The 24157-nt window shown below is 34.3% G+C and overlaps 1 protein-coding gene across 1 annotated transcript; it reads right to left on the minus strand.

The window, feature by feature from the left end:
- Positions 1 to 14715: 14715 nt before the first annotated feature.
- Positions 14716 to 15894, minus strand: LOC113705855 (uncharacterized). The gene has a single exon (XM_027227764.1). The coding sequence runs from the start codon at positions 15892 to 15894 to the stop codon at positions 14716 to 14718; it is 1179 nt and encodes a 392-aa protein (XP_027083565.1).
- Between the last annotated feature and the right edge of the window lie 8263 nt (positions 15895 to 24157).

Here is a 24157-nt window from a genome sequence, read left to right on the forward strand (position 1 = left end):
ATCAAGTTCAAAATGTGGGACAGTCTCATTCTTTTTGAAGTAGTCATTTTCAGCTTTCAACTTTTTGTTTTGTTGAAAAAGATTTACATTATCTTGAAACAAAAAACTAATTTTCTGTTTTAACTCCTGTTTTTAGTATAAGATTCTTTCAAACTATCATGCAATTTTATAATGAAAGATTCAAGATCATCATTAGTTTCATCATTACTTTTAAGTTAAAAGTTAGAAATTGTTACCTCATTATCTTTAATGGCCTTAAAAGCCAATTGACCAGATTCTTCTTCCTCTTCAATTTCACCATCGGAGTTGCACTCATTTCATGTGAATTGAAAGTTATTAAATCTTGATTTTCTTCTTTCTTTCTTCTTCTTCATTGGACACTCACTCATATAGTGTCCAAATTAGTTGTATTCAAAGCATTTGTCCACTTGTTTTTATTGGTCTCTTGTTTTCCTTTGTTCCTTGCATTGATGAACTGATTTGAAAATGTATTGCTAGGTTCTCCTCTTCTGAATCTCCTTTTATTCAGGATTCTTTTGAAACTTCTTGTGATGAGAGTTAGATCATCATCATCAACATCCAAATCTTCTCTATCCAATGAAATCAAATCATCTACATCTTGAGAAGCTTTTAGAGCAATGCTCTGTTTTACATTCATATCTTCTTCTTCCTGTACTTTGGTCTTAGTTTCAACTCATAAGATGTTAAAGAATTTACAAGAAATTCAATAGACATAGAATTCAGATCTCATGCCTCTTCAATAACAGTCACTTTACTTGTCCAATCTTTAGACAGAGCATATAAGATTTTTCTATTTTTCTCTCCTAAGGTATATTTTTTTCCAGGACTTCTAAATCTTTAATAAGATCGTTGAATCTACAATACATTTGATCAATATTTTCATGACCTTCCATTTTAAACGACTCATAGGTAATCAAAATAGATTTCGTCTGTTCTCTAACATTCTCACTACTTTCATGAATTTGTCGCAGTTTGTCCCAAATTTCTTTAATTGACTTACATCTCTTGACTCTAATAGATTTATTTGAGTCTAAAACACAATATAACACATTCATAACTTTTGCATTTAAGATAAGATGAACTCTATCAACTGTCATTTCTAATTTTTGGTTTTGATCTATGAGTAATATCATCTACTATAGAGGCATCATATAGACCTTAATTAATAATAAACTACAATTCAATATCAATTGATTACAAGAACATAATCATTCTTTCTTTCCAAATCACATAATTTGACCCATTAAATATAGGTGGTCTAATCACAGATTGTCCTTCCAAAAATACGATATTGTTGATTGTCATCTTTACTTCTAAGCCACTTAAGTTTAATCTCTAGGAGACCAAATTGTGATACCAATTGTAAGATCCGAAGACAACCTAAAAGGGGGTGAATTAGGTTGATTAAAAAACTAATCAAGTTATGAGCACTTTTTGCTCAATATGAAATTTACCCTATTTTCTAAGTGATCACACAATGAATCAATCAATGAATGAACAATATCACTTGAGAGAAGTAGAAGAGATAAACAATTAAAAGATCACAACATAACAATAAGTAAATAAGAAGGGAAGAATTGCAAACCAATTGACTACCAAACTCCTTTTGAACTTGTAGATCAATTCAAATAAGTTTCTTTAAATTGATGAAATACAATCAATCTTGTGTACAAAGGAAGGTTAACTTCCTCCTTACCCCATTCTCCACTTGGTCAAATTAAAAAGTTTTACTATCTCTCAGGATAACCCTCACAGAGCTACTGTCAGGAACTTAAGACGTAATTTGTCGTTTTATTCTTTAGTGCATGCGTTTCAGTAATAAAACGAAATAAGGACTAGGACATGAAACGGTGCCGTTGGACTAATTCTGGTAGTTAGTTAGAATTAGTTATTCTGTTAGCTCACGTTTGTTTAGTTTCTACTATTAGCTTCCATTATAAATAGCAAATATAATAGAAGGAAAGATTATCAGACTTAATGCAATTTGAATTATTTTTTCTCTTGTTTTAGCTCTCTCTTCTTTTCCATCACTTTTCCTTTTCTTCCCCAATTCTTCCTCTGCCGTTCACTTCCCTTTTCTGTATCCCACGAGTTCAAACCCAAGAGTCTGACATTTGGTATCAGAGCAGCCGATCCTTGGCTGCAATTGATACGAAAATGGCGGAAAACACTCGGTACCGCACCTTGGAAGAACATATCAAGAAGCAAGACAGTCGTTTGCAAGAGGTGGTGGAATTGATGGCCAGTATGCAGGCCTCTTGTCAACAGTAGTTTCAGGAGGAAATGGAGCAGAAGAGCTCGCGACTGGAAGCACTAGTGGGTAACTTGGATCAAAGGTTCAACTCGATTGAGCAGAAGTTCAACAACCTGTTGACTATGATGTTGAAGGAAAGAGGCTGCTCGAAGCTGGAATCGCAAGCTTCAGACCCGTTGCTGCCAATTCCACCGCCGCACATGAAGCTCGAAAATCAGAATGGAGCGCACGTCTCTCACCAAGAGCTCAAAAGTAAGCAATTCAACCCTATCTTGCCAAAATTGGAAATGCCTATGTTTGCTATGGGTAACCCTAGGGAGTGGCTTAGAAAATGCCAGAAGTATTTCCTAAATTACCAGATTCCTGATAGCCAGAGAATGGAAATGGTAGAAATGTTTTTGGAGGGGAAAGCCGACAACTGGTTTCAATGGGTGAAGCTCGAACGGCCTGGCCTCTCCTGCTTAGAGTTTAGTGACTTACTTTGTGAGAGGTTTGCCTATAAAACATCTAGAGATGTGGTGGAAGAATTCAATAAGTTACAACAAAAAGGTACAGTAGAAGAGTATGAAGAGAAATTCGAGGAGCTAAAAACTCTTATATTACTTAGAAATCCTAAATTGGATGAGTCTTATTTTGTCTCTAGTTTCATCAGTGGCTTGAAAGAGGAAATCAAGCCAATGGTGAAGATGTTCAAGCCCAAAAACCTATCCAAGGCTTTTGAGGTAGCTGAACTGCAAGAATGCTCCTTAGAAGTGCAATCGAGATCACCGCAAAACACTAGTAAAACTGTTTTGGAGTCCAGATTTGGAATGTTTAAGGCTCAACCTAACAGTCAAAAGTCTCCCAACTCCTACTGAATTCCTTCAATTACTCCAAACTCCAATAAACAGGAGAACGTGGCTAGAGAGTTTAATAAAATTTCTGCAGAAGAAATACAATATAGACGCAAACATGGCCTGTGCTATAGGTGTGAGGACAAGTTTGGGGTAGGTCATCATTGTAAGCCAAGGAACTTGAACTGCATTGACCTTGAAGAAGAAAATGACATGGATTTTGAGGATGCGGAATGGGAACAAGATAAAAGTACTGGGAGAGTAGGGGAAGGCTGAGGTTTCACTGAATGCCTTAAATGGAGCTATGAGCAGGAAATCGATCATTTTGCTAGGTAACATGGGAGGGTTGCCTATCAAGATCTTGGTGGATACTGGAGCCTCCAACAGTTTCATTCATTTTGGATTGGTTAAATCCTTATATTTACCACACCAAGAGGTTAATCCTTTCACAGTAACCTTAGCTGATGGTACTGATATTACTAGTGGTGCAGTGTGTCCAAGGGTAAGTTGATTAATACAAGACTATCAGTTTCAGTTTGACCTGAAGGTGATGGATTTAGGGAATTAGAATATTATATTAGGAGTGGATTGGATGTACCAATTCAATCCCATTATTTTTTACTTTCACAGTCTCAGCATTGCTCTCAGTAGTAGTGGAAGTTTGCTACATCTACAAGGAGTTATCAGCCAACCTGTGATGGAACTGGTACGAGGGAAGGACCTCAGATCCTTCATACAAGAGAAGCAAAGAAATTGTGCTGCTATACAGGCCGAATCATAGAACTACCAGCCAGGAGATATCCCAAAGCAGGTAGAAAGGATACTACAACAGTTTCCACAAGTTTTTGCTGATCCACAGGGTCTACCCCCATAAAGAGAGTTGGATCACCAAATTACTCTCAAACCTGAAGCAGAACCCTTCAAATTAAAGCCTTACAGGTACCCTCATGCCCATAAAACTGAGATTGAGAAGCAAGTTGCTGAGATGCTTTCTAGTGGCATTGTCTCCTACAGTAGTAGTCCTTTTGCCTCTCCTGTTTTGCTGGTTAAAAAGAAAGACAACTCATGCAGATTATGTGTAGATTACTGCAAGCTAAATGAGCTAAAAGAATAACTAATTCTAACTAACTACCAGAATTAGTCCAACGGCACCGTTTCTTGTCCTAGTCCTTATTTCGTTTTATCACTGAAACACATACACTAAAGAATAAAACAACAAATGAGCTGATTGTTAAGGACAGGTTTCCCATACCAAACATTGATGAGCTATTGAATGAGTTGCATAGAACTAAATACATGTCTAAGCTGGACCTTAGGGTTGGTTATCACCAACTAAGGGTTAAGGCAGTTGATACATATAAAACCGCCTTCCAGATGCACCATGGTCACTTCGAATTTTTAATGATGCCATTCGGGTTAACAAACGCTCCAACTACATTCCAGGCCTTGATGAACCGAATTTTTCAACCATATATGAGGAAATTTGTGTTAGTATTTTTTGACGATATCTTAGTATATAGTCCCACCCTTGAAATGCACATCCAGCATCTGCGAACCATCATTGGGGTCCTGGCTGACAACCAGCTATTCTGCAAGAAATCTAAGTGTTCATTTGCCCAAACTTCCGTGGAATATTTGGGGCATGTGATATCTGAAAAAGGAGTGAGCGTGGACCAGTCTAAGGTGGAATGCATACTCTCACGGCTTTCTCCCAAGACAGTGAAGGAATTGAGAGGATTTCTACGGTTAACGGGATACTACAGGATGTTCATTAAAGGCTATGGGGTGATCAGTAAACCCTTAACTCAACTGCTGAAGAAGGAGGGGTTTACATGGTGTTCTGAAGCTCAGATAGCCTTTGAAGATCTCAGGAAGGCCATGACCACGGCCCTGGTATTGAGCATGCCCAACTTTGAGATTCCATTCGTCATCGAGACTGATGCATGTGGAGTGGGTATTGGTGCAGTTTTGATGCAACAAGGACATCCCATAGCCTTTCTTAGCAAGGCTCTCGCAAACCAGAATTTGGGGATGTCGGTGTACGAAAAGGAGCTCTTTGCATTGGTGCTAGCCGTCACTAAATGGAAACATTATCTAGTCGACCATCACTTCGTCATCCGCACAGATCATCAGGCCTCAAATACCTACTTGAATAGCGGCTCACTCATCCATTGCAGTACAAATGACTGACCAAGTTGTTAGGCTTGGATTACAAGATCCAATACAAGAAGGGCATTGACAATGGTGTAGTTGACGCGTTATCTAGAAGGAGGGTAAGTGAAATCAGTGAGGAATGCACCAACCAGTGTGGTACTGTGAGTGCTATCTCGTCAATGCAGCCGGCATGGGTACAGGAGTTATTAGATAGTTATGTAGGTGATGCTATGGCCCAGGAACTTATTTCCCAACTACTGCTGGATCCTTCTTCCAACTCAAATTATCAATTGGACAAGGGATTGTTGAAGTGCAAAGGCAAATTGTATGTGGGGACTTCTAAAGGGATCAAGGGTAACATTATCAAGGCACTGCATGCCTCTGCTATTGAGGGACATTCCGGTCCAAGGGGGTGTCTACAAAAGATGCAAGCACTGTTTCACTGGCCCGGAATCAAGAGGGATGTCATACAGTTTGTGAGATCGTGTGACGTATACCAAAGAAGTAAGCACGAAAATGTCCCTTACCCCAGGCTGCTACAGCCACTTCCAGTTCCTCAGCATGCTTGGTCTCAAATAACCATGGACTTTATTGAGCAGTTGCCGTTATCTCATGGGTTTGATACTATCTTCGTGGTAGTAAACCGTTTCATTAAATTCAGCTATTTTATGCGTCTCTCTCATCCTTATTCAGCTAAACAGGTAGCTATGGTTTTCCTTGATAATGCGTATAAACTCCATGGTCTCCCTGAGGTTATAATTTCGGATTGGGACAGGGTGTTTCTAAGTGGGTTCTGGCAGAAAATGTTTAAGATGTTGGGGACTAAACTCCACTACAGCTCTTCATATCATCCACAGTCCGACGGGCAGAGCGAGAGAGTTAACCAATGCCTGGAAATGTGCCTAAGATGCATGTGTAGTGAGCATCCAACCCAGTGGAGTGTATGGTTATCTACGGCGAAGCATTGGTACAACACCAACTTCCATACCAATTTGCAACTATCCCCCTTTAAGGCATTATGTGGATATAAGCCGACTCCTATTCCTTTGGGACCCTTCCATGACATTGTAATACCAGCTGCAGCTGATATGGTACAAAACAGATTACAAATCACGTTGCAAATCAAAGAGAATTTAGCTAAGGCTCAGAACCGAATGAAACACTATGCTGATCAACACAGGACAGAAAGAACTTTACAGGTGGGAGACTGGGTTTACCTTAAGTTACAGCCTTATAGGCCGCAAACTGTGGCCATCAGAAGGAGCTTAAAGCTATCGGCCAAGTATTATAGACCTTTCCAAATTATTGAGAAGGTAGGGGCTGTAGCCTATAAGCTACGATTACCACCTGGAGCTAGAGTTCATCCGGTGTTTCACGTCTCACTTCTTAAGAAGCAGATTGGTGGCAGTCAACTTATTGAAGCAGTCTTGCCAGAGTTGGATTCCTCATATCAGTATTTGCTGCAACCTGAGTAGGTGCTTAAACGCACGGTTGTCATGCGGGATTCGCAACCAGTTATACAATATCTTGTCAAGTGGAATCATTTGCCGACTCGGAGGCCTCTTGGGAGGATAAAAATTTCATTGATAAAATGTTTCCAGATTTTAAAGCTTGAGGACAAGCTTTCTTTATGAAGAGGAGATTGTCAGGAACTTAAGATGTAATTTGTCATTTTATTCTTTAGTGTATGCGTTTCAGTGATAAAACGAAATAAGGACTAGGACATGAAACGGTGCCATCGGACTAATTCTGGTAGTTAGTTAGAATTAGTTATTCTGTTAGCTCATGTTTGTTTAGTTTCTACTATTAGCTTCCATTATAAATAGCAAATGTAAAAGGAAAGATTATCAGACTTAATACAATTTGAATTACTTCCTCTCTCTTGTTTTAGCTCTCTCTTCTTTTCCATCACTTTTCCTTTTCTTCCCCAATTCTTCCTCTGCCGTTCACTTCCCTTCTCTGTATCCCACGAGCTCAAACCCAGGAGTCTGATAGCTACACTATTGAAATATTCACTCACAAATGAAAAACTTACAACGAATATCACACCACTAAAACTACAAATTTTTTTTGAAAAGTATTTTCTCACTAAAAATCGCTCTAGATCTTTTGTATCTTCAGTATGTAAAAATTATTTGAAGTTTTGGACCATGCTCTATTTATAGGAGACCAAGAAAGTGCTTCATTAATACTTCCAACGAATAGAAAGTAACTGAAGAGTCAACTAGTCGTTGGGAGTGTCGGACGTCCGGTACTCCTGTTTTTTGCATCTGACAGCAGGCAGTGAGTTTGAAAATTTTTCTTCAATTCTATCAGACATCCGGTATTGTCTTTGTGAGCATCCGACAGCTTTCGTCGAGTTTGAAGGAAGACAAAGAGTTTGAAAAATTCTATCAGACGTCCAATACTTGTGTCCGATCGAGATCAATGAGTTACGGGGAATGTCTTATTTCCTTCAGACGTCCGGTGATGGAGTTCTTCATGCGTCCGAAGTTGCGCAGTGATTATCGGACGTCCAATCCTGTCTTCATAAGCGTCCAACAGCTTTCAGTAACTTTTGTTTCTTTCAATTGCACTTGATCTTTGAATCTAATTTGGTTCATAACTAAAAGTATATCTTGAAGGAATATTAGTATCATCCATTTATTTGTAAATATCAAAAGTTAGGGAATAAAATCAACATTCTCCCTCTTTTTGATGATAACAAAACAATGAATGGAAGAAAGAAAAAAAAGTTCAGCATAAGCTCCCCCTCACTTATTGCATCCCAAATTTTTAAGGGCCAAATTTATAATCTCAGAAAAACTCCCCCATACACATAGCATCAATTTCTCCCCCTTTTTATCATCATAAGATGAAGGTAAAAATCAGCAACCATAATCCAGCAACAATAATAGAGAATCCAATATTCCAAACAAAAACAAAAAAAATGATACCAAAATTCAGCAATTATCGTCAAAAAATTGATACCAAACAGAGAAATAACAATCAAAATACTTATCAAAGAAAACCATCATTAGATTAATATTATTCTTTTCTCTCCCTTTTTTTGTCATCGTAAAAATTCAGTATTATCCAAAAATATCAAGAAAAACTCAGTTAAAGCATTAGAAATATCCAAAGAAAATTACAAAAGAACATTATGAAAAATAATCTCACCAATCTAACCAATATCTCCTATTCCAATTGATTTAGTTTTCATGTCATCTCCAAATATCACTTGCCACAAGACTTTGACTAGAGTTTTGATGAATTGTGATGGATCACCGGTCATGTGTCTTAAACATTCACAGTTTATGAACTACTTGGATTCCTTAATAATATTCACCAAATTCACCTATTCAAGAGTTCAAGAACTAATATATAGTACCCAAAAACTTTTGGGTACTTGAGAGTTAGCATCATGTCTAACTATCCACACGCATTTCATGTCATTTTTCATATTTTTCCTTGCATAGAAATTATTCTTCATGTAACCAACTTGACAACAGAAACAACACATAGTCAGGGAATTGCTTACATAAGCAGGTTTAACAAATCTGACTTGTCTTCTTCTATAAATGATAAATTCGTTTGCATTAGAATTCAACCTTTTTTTATGAATGTCAAAGTGAGGTTTTGGTTCATTCCTTTGAAAATAGACTTATTTTTTATGTTGGAACAAATCATTTAAATCATCCATTTTTTTTTCAAATCACCTTGTTTCTTTTTGAATAAAAAATTTTATTTTTCTATCAAGTTCAAAATGTGGGACAGTCTTATTCTTTTTGAAATAGTCATTTTCAGCTTTCAACTTTTTGTTTTGTTGAAAAAGATTTGCATTATTTTGAAACAAAAAATTAATTTTCTGTTTTAACTCCTGTTCTAGTATAAGATTCTTTCAAACTATCATGCAATTTTATAATGAAAGATTCAAGATCATCATTAGTTTCATCATTACTTTTAAGTTGAGAGTTAGAAATTGTTACCTCATTATCTTTAATGGCCTTAAAAGCCAATTGATCAGATTCTTCTTCCTCTTCAATTTCACCATCAGAGTTGCACTCATTCCATGTGAATTGAAAGTTGTTAAATCTTGATTTTCTTCCTTCTTTCTTCTTCTTCATTGGACACTCACTCATATAGTATCCAAGTTAACTGCATTCAAACATTTGTCCGCTTGTTTTTATTGGTCTCTTGTTTTCCTTTGTTCCTTGCATTGATGAACTGATTTGAAAATGTATTGCTAGGTTCTCCTTTTCTAAATCTCCTTTTGTTCAGGATTGTTTTGAAACTTCTTGTGATGAGAGATAGATCATCTACATCTTGAATGCTTTTAGAGCAATACTCTGTTTTACCTTCGTATCTTCTTCTTTCTGTACTTTGGTGTTAAGTTTCAACTCATAAGATGTTAGAGAATTTATAAGAGATTCAATAGATATAGAATTCAGATCTCTTATCTCTTCAATAACAGTCAATTTACTTTTCCAATCTTTAGACAAAGCATACAAGATTTTTCTATTTTTCTCTCATAAGGTATATTCTTTTTTCAGAACTTCTAAATCTTTAATAAGATCATTGAATTTAAAATACATTTGATTAATATTTTCATGAGCTTCCATCTTAAACGACTCATAGGTAATCAAAATAGATTTTTTCTGTTCTCTAACATTCTCACAACTTTCATGAATTTGTCACAGTTTGTTCCAAATTTCTTTAGCTGACTTACATCCCTTGACTCTAATAGATTCATTTGAGTCTAAAGTACAATATAACACATTCATAACTTTTGCATTTAAAGTGAGATGATCTTTATCAACTGCAGTCAATTCATTTCTAGTTTTTTATCTTGGTTTATGAGTAATATCATCTACTATAGAGGCATCATGTGAACCTTAATTAACAATAAATCACAATTCAATATCAATCGATTGCAAGAAAATAATCATTCTTTCTTTCTAACTCACATAATTCGACTCATTAAACATAGGTGGTCTAATCACAGATTGTCCTTTCAAAAACGTGACATTGTTAATTGTCATCTTTACTCCTAAGCTGCTTGCGTTTAATCTCTAGGAGACCAAGTTCTGATATCAATTGTAAGGTTCGAAGATAACCCAAAAGAGGGTGAATTAGGTTGATTAAGAAACTAATCAAGTTATGGACACTTTTTGCTCAATATGAAATTTACCCTCTTTTCTAAGTGATCACACAATAAATCAATCAATGAATGAACAATATCACTTGAGAGAAGTAGAAAAGATAAACAATTTAAGGATCACAACATAGCAATACGTAAATAAGAAGGAAAAAATTGCAAACCAATTGACTGCCAAACTCCTCTTGAACTTGTAAATCAATTCAAACAAAGTTCTTCAAATTAACGAAATACAACCAATCTTGTGTACAAAGAAATGTTCACTTCCTCCTTATCCCAATTTTCACTTGATCAAACTAAAAAGTTTTACTATCTCTCAGGACAACCCTCACAGAATTACACTATTGAAGTATTCACTCACAAATGAAAAGTTTACAATGAACTTCACACCACCAAAACTATAAATCTTTCTTAAAGAGTATTTTCTCACTAAAAATTACTTTAGATCTTTTATATCTTCAGTGTGCAAAAGTTATTTGAAATTTCTGACCATGCTCTATTTATAAGAGACCAAAAAAGTGCTTCATTAATACTTCCAACGGATAAAAAGTAGTTGAAGAGTCAACTAGCCATTGGGAGTGTCGGACGTCCGGTACTCCTATTTTTTGCGTCCGACAGCAGGCAGTGAGTTTGAGAAATTTTCTTCAATTCTATCGGATGTCTGGTATTGTCTTTGTGAGCATCTGACAGCTTTCGTCGAGTGTGAAGGATCTATCGAACGTCCAATACTTCCATTTGATTGCAGACAAAGAGTTTGAAAGATTCTATTGGACGTCCGATGCTTGCGTCCGATCGAAATCAGTGAGTTAAGGGAATGTCTTATTTCCTTCGGACGTCCGATGACGGAGTTCTTCATGCGTCCGAAATTGCGCAATGATTATCGGACCTCCGATCCTATCTTCACAAGCATCCGACAATTTTCAGCAACTTTTGTTTCTTTCAATTGCACTTGATCTTTGAATCTAATTTGCTTAATAACTGAAAGTATATCTTGAAGGGATATTAGTATCATCTATTTGTTTTGTAAACATCAAAAGTTAGGCAACAGGGGAAGAAAAACTCCTTCTTCAACTACAAATCTTGCTCCAAAATTCTCCCCAAAAATTTTCACACCTTTGGAAGTTGTTCAAACTTAAAAAAATGCCTTGTCCTGTGGTGGTTCTTGGTAGATTTGGTGATGCAAAGTTTGGACTTAACTATGGTTGAAGAAACTTGGAAGGGGTAACTAGCTCCACTCTACTTGATCTTTAATTTTATGCAAGATTTGGTAGTAGATGTGGGTTGCTATGAAAGGGTATTTGGAACCCTAAAAATTTAGGATAAATGACTTGAGGATCTTTCATATTTTGTTATGCAGTCTATGGTAGATTTTAATGCTAAAGGACTTGATATATGTTGGTTTGTGTTTATTGTGGAAATCTCATGCATTGGATGAATTTTAAATGTGATTGGTTGAAGGACAAGATTCCAGAAATTTTCTCTATGCAATGGCTGACCTGACTAGTTAGTTTCCAGCCTTGATTTTCAAATTTTTTGGGTGAAATCTAACTCAATAACCTTTGTTAGATATTAAGCTATGGATGTGTGAATAGGTTGAGTAAAAATTTGGACTTAAGAAGTCAAGAGAGAGAGATGCACACTGCCCTATTTTCTGAAAAATTCTCACAGGTGTGACTAACCCATCTTAGAAAAATATTGATATCTTGGTATAAAAAAAATTTAAATCAAGTTCTGTTTATTGTGTTTAAAACTAGATTCAGAGTACTTTCTACCGATCAAATTTCATAATTTTTCTCAACTCTTATGAATATTAATGATTTTTCAAAGTTGACTGCAATTCAAAACCTGATGTGCTCTTAAACTTGGTGGAGCTGTAACTTGAGGCCAAAATTTGACCTACTTGTGGATTGAATCTTACAAAAGTTCTTCAAGACAATTGTATTTCTTTGAATCTGGTTTCCAACGGTATAAGGTTTTCAATTTTTGGACTTACAAAACTCAAGATATGATTTTTCAAGTAGCGCCTCGCAAAGCTACATTTCTGGTTTAAAACAAAATATTCTTTTAAGAACTTCCAAATTTCCTTTGAGATGGTTAGTTCATTTTAAGTTTGATTTCATGTATGGATACAAGGTCTCTTGTGACTTTAAACCTTCGTTTTGAATCTGGATTTTCAAAGGATTTAAACCTCTCTTGATGTATTGTCTTAGTTGATTAGGCAAATGAATTTTTCTCCTTGTGTGTTAAGTAACTTAGGATGTACGTGAGTCATGGTTTAAGGGGGGGATTGTCCTAAGATGGTTTGTATTTAGTGATGGTTGGTTGATATTGTTTCAGGTGTCCAAGAGATTTCGAAAGGAATTCCGGCATGGAACAGTAAACAGCTTGCTTGCTCGTTTGCTTTTGATTTTGGTGAGTGTCAAGTGCATGTCTTATTGCACACTAATTTTGATGATACTTGTTGATTGTGCTAATTAAACTTGTTGAGACGAGTGTGTACTTTATCTCACTCGTCTTCTCCTGTTTGATTTGATAATTTACTTGCTCGTACTTGACAAATATACTTGTGCTTGTGCTTGACTTGGCGTTGATTTGATAGCAATCTCATCGACTTATACTTGATCTTAGGGGCCCCAAAACCCAATGGCTAGCCATTCAATTCAAGCCAGCAAGGGTTTGGTTGAGGAGTTTGGTGAACTTTGTGCTTGTGTACTTGACTTGTTTGGATATACCCGAGTAATACCATATCTTGTTTGACGTGCGGGCCCGCCAGGGGGTGTAACGATGGACAAAAATTGATAAAAAGTGGGATTCTACGGACTTGTTATTTACTTGGGTGACGGAGTGTCAACATTTGGAAATCATGATTCAAAAAGTATCGGTGTAGCTTGAATTGTGGATTTAAATCCTGAGAGCTCCTATATCCTTTAGTGATTATGCTTTTATTTTCTCTTGTGAATTTTACGTAAAATATTATGGCTGTCCTTCTTGATTTATATATTCTTAATGCTAATTGTACTCGTTTGTTTGCCTGTTTTTCTTAATTTTACTAAGCGTTAGTTCACCCCTTTAAGTTTGATTTCCTTAACAAGATCTTGAAGTGGAGAGATTTGTTTGAAGACGCTGGCTTTGATTATATTTTGAACTAGTTATGGATGTAAATGATTTAACTGATCTTTTGGTAGATGTATTTTTGGGACGCTTGATGTAATTTTTGGAAATATTATGGTGTAGAATTGAACGACTTTTGAAGGAAGCGAATTCTTTTTTATATTAGTATCTTCTTGGTTGAGTAGTTCTAAATTATAAATTTGGCTTGTAGTGAGTCCTAACGAGAGTTAGGCAAGCGACTCGCCGAAACCCTAAGGAGAAGTGGGGTCGTCACACTTCTCCCCCTCATCATCAAGTTTTTTTCTTAATTGATCAGGAATGTAGGAATAGGCAATACATCCAAAAACTCTGAGATGACCAAAAAATGGTTTTCTACCACTCCAAACTTCTTTAGGAGTTTTTCGGGGAACACTTCTGGTAGGACACCTGTTTAACAGATAAATTGCATAAAAAATTGCTTCTGCCCAAAAAGGTATTTGGCATATTTTTCACCTCAATATACACCTCACCATATCCATAATTGTCATATTCTTCCTCTCTGCCACTTCATTTTGTTGGGGAGTGTACCTGGTAGTCAACTAATGTTGTATCCCATTTTTCTGAAAAAAATCATCACACACCAAATATTCCTGACCACTATCTGTTCTCAAAATTTTAATCTGACGCCCACTCTGCCTCTCAACAAAAGTTTTAAAAATTTAAAAAGTGTCACAGGTATCAGATTTTTGTTTGAAAAAATATACCTAGGCTTTTCTACTAAAATCATCAATAAAGGTAATAAAATACCTGCAACCACCATCAGAAGGAACCTCCACAATGCATAAATTTGAATGAATAATTTCTAATGATCTTCTGGCCCTCCATGATTTACCAGTATGAAAAGTATCCCTATGTTGTTTTCCCAAAATGAATATATCACAAACTCTACCAGGATTTCTAATATTAGGCAATCCACCAACCATTCTTTTATTTGTCAAAAATTTCAAATTGTCAAAAGTCAAATGACCAAATCGCATATGCCACAACCAATTACTGTCATCTTTCACTGTACTCAAACAAGAAAATTGGCACTACTCAAATTTAGTGGAAATAAGCGATTTGAAATCATTGGTACATTGGCAATCATTCCAATATTTTTATCAAAAATAGTACAATACCATTCCTGATACAAATATCATTTTTTTTCTCAGACAACTGGCTCATACTCAACAAATTTTGATGCAACCCAGGAACATAGAAAACATCAGAAATAAATTAGTAGATCCATTTTTCAGGCTAATAGGAATTTTTTCCTTAGCAATCATTGGTAAAACAATGTTATTTTCAAATTTAACTTCACCACAAATAGATTCATCAAGTTCAACAAATAATTCCTTCTTGCCAGACATATGGTTACTACAATCCGTATCCAAATACCATTTATTTTTATCAACCACATCAACAACAATACAGACTAATAATAAAGTATCAGATTTTTTATTATTATCCTGCACCTGATTGTCAACAACATTAGCCTGAAAATTTCTGTCTATATTTTCTCCAAATCTACATTCAAATTGTCTATGACCTAATTTTCCACAATTATAACATTGAACTCTCTGTCTAAAATTATTCTGATTAAAATTATTTCCTATGCCAAAATTACCACCTCTGCCTCTACCAGGACCACCTCTAAAATTGAAATTATTATCTCTATTGCGTCCAGAATTTGATATACTTCCTCGATCTCTATTATTATTGCCACGACCACCTCTGTTATTGTAACCACTTCTGCTCTTCTGACTGAATTCGCCATGCTCCCTGACATCATTATTGCCTCTCAAATTCAACTGCACCTGCAACGCCTTCTCTACTGTATCCTTCTCCGGGGCATCCTCCAATTTTTCATTAATTCTTTGTTCATGCAGAATTAATGATCCATGCAAATCTTCTATATTCAAATCCTCCAAATCTTTCGTTTCCTGAATTACAGATACCACATGATCAAATTTCATGGGTAGGGTATTGAGAACTTTCTCAACAAATGATCTATCAGGAAAATTATACTGATTGAGTTTCATCTCGTTTTTAATATCTGACAACCCAAAAAAATAGGACTCAATAGATTCGGACTTCTCCATCGTCACAAGTTCAAATTTCCTCTTCAACATCATTAAATTATTTTGTTGGACCTTGTCAATCCCTTTGTATGTTTTCTCCAATATATCCCAAGCCTCCTTTGCCATATCAGCCGTAGCAATTTTTTCAAAAACTGACATATCACTTGCCTGATGAATTTGTGATAAAGCCAATCTGTCTTTTGTCTTATCATCCTCACTAGCATCTTGGACAAGTGCAGATTTAATATATTGATGTAATTTACATGCCTTGAGATGGGTTACCATTTGTTTCTGCCAAAAATTAAACTTTGCTGTTGTTTTGAATTTTTGGACAGAACAAATAATATTGGGGTTAGGGTTTGCCATACTTCAATCTACCGTAACTCTGGTACCACTTTGATGGACCCAAATTAATAACAAATTATAAACCCACAGAAAAATATTCAAGAACAACGAAAGAGAGGCAAAGAGAAATTTTTCTCAACTATTCACGTGGCGCGATTGCGTGGCTTTTCTTTTACACACCCTAACAAATGCTTCTAAGGATGGCAGCCACCCGCCCCGCAGGGGGCTAATAGGCATGGCCACCCGTCTTTAAAAAATTTCCCCCGCTTTAAAAAATAAATATATAAAAAATATATAATTATATATAAAAAATATATAATTATATATAATTATATATAAAAAATATATAATTACATACTTCAATCTACTGTAGTTCTGGTACCACTCTGATGGACCCAAATTAATAACAAATTATAAACCCACAGAACAATATTCAAGAACAACAAAAGAGAGGCAAAGAGAAATTTTTCTCAACTATTCACGCGGTGCGACTGCGTGGCTTTTCTTTTACACACTCTAACAAATGCTTCTAATGGGGTAGGGGCAGGGGGAAAAAATTTTCCCCCGCTTTAAAAAATAAATATATAAAAAATATATATGTATATAATTATATATATGATATATATAATTCAATTAATTATAAACTTATGAAAATGATATTATTAGTTATATGTATTATATAATGTATATTAGCATATGTAATATAATTGATATTATCAATTATACTAATAATTATATATGTGTACTAATACAAATTATTAATTGGTTATACTAAATTTACTAATATATTTACACTAAATCCCTAATTACACTTAATACAATAGCATTTTTTCTCAAAAAAAAGCACAAACACAATAATGAATTAGTGATTGTATTTGTGCCAAAAGTGAAAACTTGACTACTTTAGTTGTATTTTATTTCATCATGTTGGATTGTATTCATATAATTTTTGTTTGATTATTTTTATAAGTTTCAATTGTGAAATTATAATGAATTATAATTTAGTGATATGTTGATATTTTGATACTTGATTATTTGTTAAAATTTAACTATAATAAATTTTTATTACCCCGCGAGTGGAAGCGGGGTAAGGGAATTTGTAGGCAGTCCCCCGCCCCAACCCCGCCTGTTGCCAACCTTAGATGCTTTTGACACCCCTTTCACAATTGACGTAGAGGCTATATCTAATACACCCCTTGTGCCTTATACAATTACTAGTGCTATACCTTAATGGAAGTAATCTCGTGTGACTTCGTCTATAAAACTAACAATGCTACTAACATCATTAACTAATAAGCTAATACCATATGGCCAGCAAATAAGTCTAACCAATAAATTTGGTTTAATGTTCTACAAGTTTTAATGTGTTTCTTTTTTTGTTAATTTTCTCTTCAAAAAACTTGACGGAGTGACAATATTATTATTTCTGTTTTCTATTTTTGAGTTTTTTCGGCGGCCAAAACAACATCGTCCTTTGTAAGCTCGTTGTGGCTTACTTTTCATCGTCCATTTGGCAAATTAATCTCATCTATTGAATTGTATAAAATAGAAAGTGAGCCAAATTGTGAAGACCCGGATCCGTCTCTGTGGGTTTTTGACTCGTTTAGATAGACACAAAATGCCTTGCCACGCCTTCCAATCCCCAATACATTGTTGAATATACCCACCACCACCAACGAAATTTTGATAACCAGTTTGCTTGTTTATATCACGGAATGAAGAAAAGCCTTCCCGATATATTGACAATTTAAATTGATTAAGAATAACCATAAAGCTGACCAATGGTGGACATAACATGAACAACCTGTCTTTTTTAAAGTCAGAAATGGTTGACCAGCTTTTGCTTTACCGTGAACCTTTTCTAGCCGGTGAATCTATTATGGACCATTGGATCAGTTCAATATAATCGGAGGGTGATTATGATGGTGATCTAGAATAGTTGACCAAGACTTTTACTACCTCTCGAGAACATCAAATTGTTGAATCTCCGTTGAATTTTCGCCATGTGGAATTAATACTCCACAAGTCGTGCAATTAGCTGATCGCAATTAATGATGAGAAAATACGGCCTCATTTGTAAAAGTAGTCAACTCAGAGATGAATAACGTGGGTTTTACTTTTGCTTTTACGTGACCAACCGAGTTGACTGGCTGAGTCGTCACTCGGTTTCGTATGTGTTTGGATGTAGAAATTGTAAACATTTATTGCCTAGTCACAATTGAAAAATCTTAAGCTAAACACATACAATTTATATGACATATAAAAATTAAAAGATGATTCACCTGTTTAAGAATTCTTATATTTGTATATATCATTTAGATATAAAATGTTTTTGAAATTATTTTTAATTGGTGAAATCATCTCGATTTATTATTAGGGTAAAATACAGAAAACCTTCTTTTGATTTGACTATTTAACACGCTACCTCCTCATTATTTAAAAACACTCACACTACCCCCTCGTGCTTTGGACTAAAGTGAAATTTGACCGATAACCTATATGTTACCTGCAAGTGATGCATTATTTTTTTTAATATTTTTTATTTTATTGTCATTTTTTCTTTCAATTTTGATGCTTTGACTTAACTATCATAAGTATTTTTACAAATTTGAGAAATTAGTGATGCACTTTTAAAATTTTCTAAAAATTATTCATATCGTCTTACTATTGGACGCGGGGCTGGAGTGGTTGTCAGAACAACCGCTCCGGAAGGTGTAACACCATTTGCACATGGTGTAACATCATCTGTACAAGGTGTAACAATAGAACAACAACGAGTAACATTAGAACAACATTTTTATGGATCCCACACGGCGTGAAAATCGAGTTACAAGATGTGATCTGAGTAGCACAAATTTTTTAGGCCTCATCCAGGCCGTGAACTGCTTGGGACGGTTGTCAGAGACAACCGCCCAGGCCCCTCGTCCCTTACTTTTTTGCTCTGTTGTCTCTCTCTATTGACGTCAGTCACCACCACCTGCAGCTTTGTCTCCTAAGATTCTTCCAAAAACAATGCCCCCAAAATCCAAATTCACCCAAATATCCAAGAAAAAATTTCATGAATTTCATAAGCTTCCATCATAAAATTCTTGAAAAAGTAGACAAATCAGATGAGTGAAAATGGCATCCCTCTTCATTTTTCGTTTTTTGTCCCATAATCCGTTAACCGCCAAATGATCCACAAGAAAGACAGCAGGAATCAAACCTAGTTAACCAGTTTTGAAAGCCATTAAAAGAAATCAAATTCAAGGTAATTATCAGAATTTTGCTGAAAGGGCATAGCTCCAGGAGCAGGCTTTTCACCAGTTGACGCTGTTGGGACTGGAATCTTCTCAATCTCGAATGGCCTTGGGATCTCTGGAGGGCTTGCACAACGAATCAGAGCCCAATTTACACCTTCAAAGAAGGGATGCTGCTTAATTTCAGTTGCCCCACGTTGGTATCCCAACCTATGTTGTGGCTCTTTTACTAGCAACCCTCTTATAAGATCTCTAGCTGAAAAACTGATGACAGGAGACTCTGGAAATCGAAGGGGCTGCCCGACAACATTGAATAAAGTCGCTCGATTCCCAGTTCTGGTGGAGGGGATGATGTTGAGAAGTGGTGGAGGGGGAAGGGAAGCAGGAGAGATGAGGAAAAAGAAAGAAAAGTTGAAAATGAAAAAAAAAAAGGAGAAAGAATAAAAAAATAAGAAGATGCTAAGACCACCTTGCTTCGATATTGTGAGTTGTGGAGAATGTGTAATGGAGGAAGAAGGAGAGGAATAATAGAAAAGAAAAGGAAAAAAGAGGAAAGGAAAGGAAAATAAAAGAAAAAAGAAAAAAATTAATAATAGACAAGGTTCCGGTTCACACAGGTCAAAAAACGTAATTCTACTCTAGTCCAAACCACGAGGGGATAGCGTGAATATTTTTAAATAATGAAAAAGTAACGTGTCAAATAGTCAAACCATAAGAAGGTTTTTTGTATTTTATCCTTATTATTAAGATCCTCCGATTTTATAATTTCAAATGCTTTAAAAATGAGCTATTTTGATATGTCTACACTTCTATGTTTAGATTTTAGTTTTTCCAATAAAAATTTAAAACCTAAGGTACTATTGCTAATTCTAATTAATTTTTTAACAAAATATAAATCAATCGAGAACATATTTGAAAATTACGAGCTAAAGTTGCGTATAGTATTTTTTACGAATTATTCTTTACTTTTTGTCCGGCACCACATGGTATTTTTTTGATTAATTACATCTGCTTCCCTTAAAATTTAATCAAATTACCAATCAAACCTCGAGATTTGATCACACAAGAGTCTAAGTCCCTAGATGAACAAACATTTAACTAAAAGCCCAACCATATTAAGCCGTTAAAGATGCAGCTTATGTCAGCAAAAATTTAATATGACAATCCAAAAATGTCTTTAGCAGGTCGAAATGTCATCACAATCATACTTGCCTATGACTTGCATTTTGTTAGATCCGATTTTTCAAAAATTCAATGATTCAGATTATATCAAATCAGCTCATCAAATAATATGACACAATCTAGATCATTAAATTTATGAAGATCAGATTTACTTAAATTTTGACCTTTACTTATTAGCAAAACAAAAAACATATCCTTAACACTAAATTAGAGGGTTTAAAACAACTGAAAAAAAACAAAGATTATTAATCACACAAGGGCCAAAGTAGAATCTAGTGCAACCATGCAAGTAACATTTTTTTCCCCAATGATTCCACTTTGATCTGGCTAATTAGGTGTTCAAAATAAATGAACTCAAAATTCAGAACCTCAAAACTATTACGTATTACATTAGTATTACTTTGCAATGAGAAGTATCCTAACACGCATGAATCCGTTCTCGCTGTTATTCTTGGTCAACATTTCACTTGCCACTTGACTGAAAGCCTTCGTCTTCCCTTTTATTTTTCGAAAAAAAAAAAAGCATCTTTTTAAATCAGTTCATTTCCCTTGCTTGCTAATTGTTCCATGATGCATATTACGTTCCTATTTTTTTTTTTTTTTTTGGGCTTTTGGGCTAGTTTCCTTATCTCGATTTTGTGTCTAAAAATTTCAAGAATTGATGGATTCGAAATCTGATGGAATTGTTTTAAGATTTGGGACTTTGACTTTTGATTTGTGAATCCCTGATATTCTTTTTACTGATTTGTTGCTTGATTGTGTTTCACGCTTAAAGAGAAGCATTTTGCAATAAAAGTTGTGGCTTCTGGTCTTGATTTGCGTGGTGGTGGAGAGGAGGAGCCGCCACGGAATTATGCTCGTTTGGGCAGCTCTACAGCGACTCTTGGCCGAATCTAGACCAGATTTGCGGTCTACGTGAAAAATCGAGTTTAGTGTGCAAACTTTGCAAAATTCAGTCGCTCTCCTGAGGTTGCAGACATAGGTCGAGGATGGTTGGCGGCGGATCACAACAACTAGCTGCTGCTGCTGTCGCCTGCTGGCGTTGGTACCCATGGCTGCCACCTACAAGCTTCTGAAAACATTAGCAGGAAGGGATGACAAATAAAATAATAAAGAAATTAAGAAATAGTAAGGGATAATTTCATAAGGGATAATTGCAGAAACCTCCCCTGACTTTTATAGTAATGGCATTGACCTCCCCTATCAATTTTGAAATAGCATTGACCTCCCCTATCAAAAGTTTGAGGTAATTTAATAGGCAAAAGTGGGTCAATTTACTAAAGTACCCCTGACATGATTTAATTTTACCAAATGAATGTGATGAGTACTTTCATCAAACCCAACAAAACATTTGTTAATAAAAATTACACTAAATTAACTATTTCTGCATAGTTTAACTAATTAACTAATTAACTAAATAACTAATAATCTAATTAATTAATAACTAATTATCTAATTAACTATTAACTAATTAACTAATTATCTAATTGTTAATAGTTATTAACTAATCAAACTATTTCTGCATAGTTAAACTAATTAAATATTAACTAATTATCTAATTAACTATTAACTAATTAACTAATTTCTATTTATCTAATTAACTAATTAATTAATTATCTAATTAACTAAAGCTGTTATCTGTCCGAAACTAACAAACTATTTGCATGTTAACCTACTTAACTAATTAACTGCTTAACTAATTAACTACCTAATTATCTAATTAATTAATTAACTAATTAACTAATTTTTGTTTATCTAATTAACTAATTATCTAAAGTAAGAATATTGATATTACTGTAACACTTTTTGAATTTTACTTACAAACATTGATGTTTTTATCATAAATTAAATGTTTGAAAGTAAAATACCCATAAAGAACCGATACTTTAAATAGATAATGCGTACTGCATATAGTTTAACATGCAAATAGTTTTTTAATTAGTTAGTTAGTTAATTAGTTAATTAGTTTAACATGCAAATAGTTTGTTAGTTTCGGATAGTCAACAACTTTAGTTAATTAGTTAATTAGATAAATAGAAATTAGTTAATTACTTAATTAATTAATTAGATAATTAGTTAGTTAATTAGTTAAGCAGTTAATTAGTTAATTAGTTTAACATGCAAATAGTTTGTTAGTTTCAGATAGACAACAGCTTTAGTTAATTAGTTAATTAGTTAATTAGTTTAACATGCAAATAGTTTGTTAGTTTTGGATAGACAACAACTTCAGTTAATTAGATAAACAAAAATTAGTTAATTAGATAATTAGGTAGTTAATTAGTTAAGCAGTTAATTAGTTTACCATGCAAATAATTTGTTAGTTTCGGACAGACAATAGCTTTAGTTAATTAGTTAATTAAATAATTATTTAATTAGTTAATTAATTAATTAGATAATTAGTTAATTAGTTAATAGTTAATTAGATAATTAGTTAATAATTAATTAGTTTAACTATTAACTAATTAGATAATTAGTTAAGCAATTGTCAAGCAAATAATAATTGTCAAGCAAGTAAGGGCAAAATTGGAAGAAAATTCTTATCTCACTTCTACAAAAGCTGTCAGGGAGGTCTCTGCAACAAATTGTTACTGTTCAGGGGAGGTGAATGCAATTTTTAAACCTAGAGGGGAGGTCAGTGCAAATGTCAGAAATTTCAGGGGAGATTTCTGCAATTATCCCATTTCATAAACCTCCCTTGGGGGTTTCCGACAATTTCACTCAGCTCCCCCCAATTTTAGAAAATTACATCGACCTCCCTTGTTTTTACTATTTAAGGGTCTGTTTGATAATATAAAAAAAGTGCTGAATCTGAATTTTTTCAGACATTCAGATGTTTTGACTGTTTGATAAATGAAAATTCATTTGCTGAATTTACTAAGTAGTGCTGAACTTGTGTGTATTTTTTTCAGCACAAGAATCCTAACTGAATGCTTAATTCTAATAAGAATCAATAAAATTATTTCAATTACCTTATCTTATCTAGCAAATCTACCCTTGTTTGTTAATTATGTTCAAAATTTTTGTTTAATTAAACAACCTAATATTTTCTATCTAATGATTTTCTATTTCTTTTTTCTCCCTTTTGAATGACTTTCACATCTTTTGCATACTTCTCATATAATATATTTCATCTTTTATATTAATTTGATTTAAAAATAAATATTGTCATTTTCATACCTAACATTTTTAACTAATTAAATCATAGGTTCTATTTCTTTTTTGGATGAAAAGATATAAGGGCAAAATTGTCAAATTTAACTTATTAAGTATTTAGTTATAAATATTTATCAAACAGTATAAATAGGCTTAACATTAAAATTCAGACATTCATACATTTCTTTTTAGTGCTTAAAATTCAGCAAATTAATTGTTTCAATATTCAGATTTTAAAATTTAGACTTCAGAATTTAGATTTAGTTTTATCAAACGGAACCTAAGTAATATTATAGACCCATTAGGCTAGAATTATACTTAAATATCCTAAAATACCCTTATGCAATATCATAACATCAAAAGAAAGTGGAAAAAAGGTTTAGTGATGAATTTAATAAAAAAAAAAGTAACAAACACTTTTATCCAAGTTTATTATGCTTCCACGATAATTGTAAACCCAAAACCTTATCAACCTTTCAAGCAAATTCCAATTTAATTTCCAAATTCCATTAATTTTGGTATCACTAAAATCCCAAATTTTACCAAAATTGCACTTCAATTTAATCCCTAAATTCTATCAATTTCGGCATTATCAAAATCCCAAACTCTACTCACATCACTTTAAAAAT

Source organism: Coffea arabica, chromosome 8c (assembly GCF_036785885.1).
Source record: "Coffea arabica cultivar ET-39 chromosome 8c, Coffea Arabica ET-39 HiFi, whole genome shotgun sequence".
NCBI lineage: Eukaryota > Viridiplantae > Streptophyta > Magnoliopsida > Gentianales > Rubiaceae > Coffea > Coffea arabica.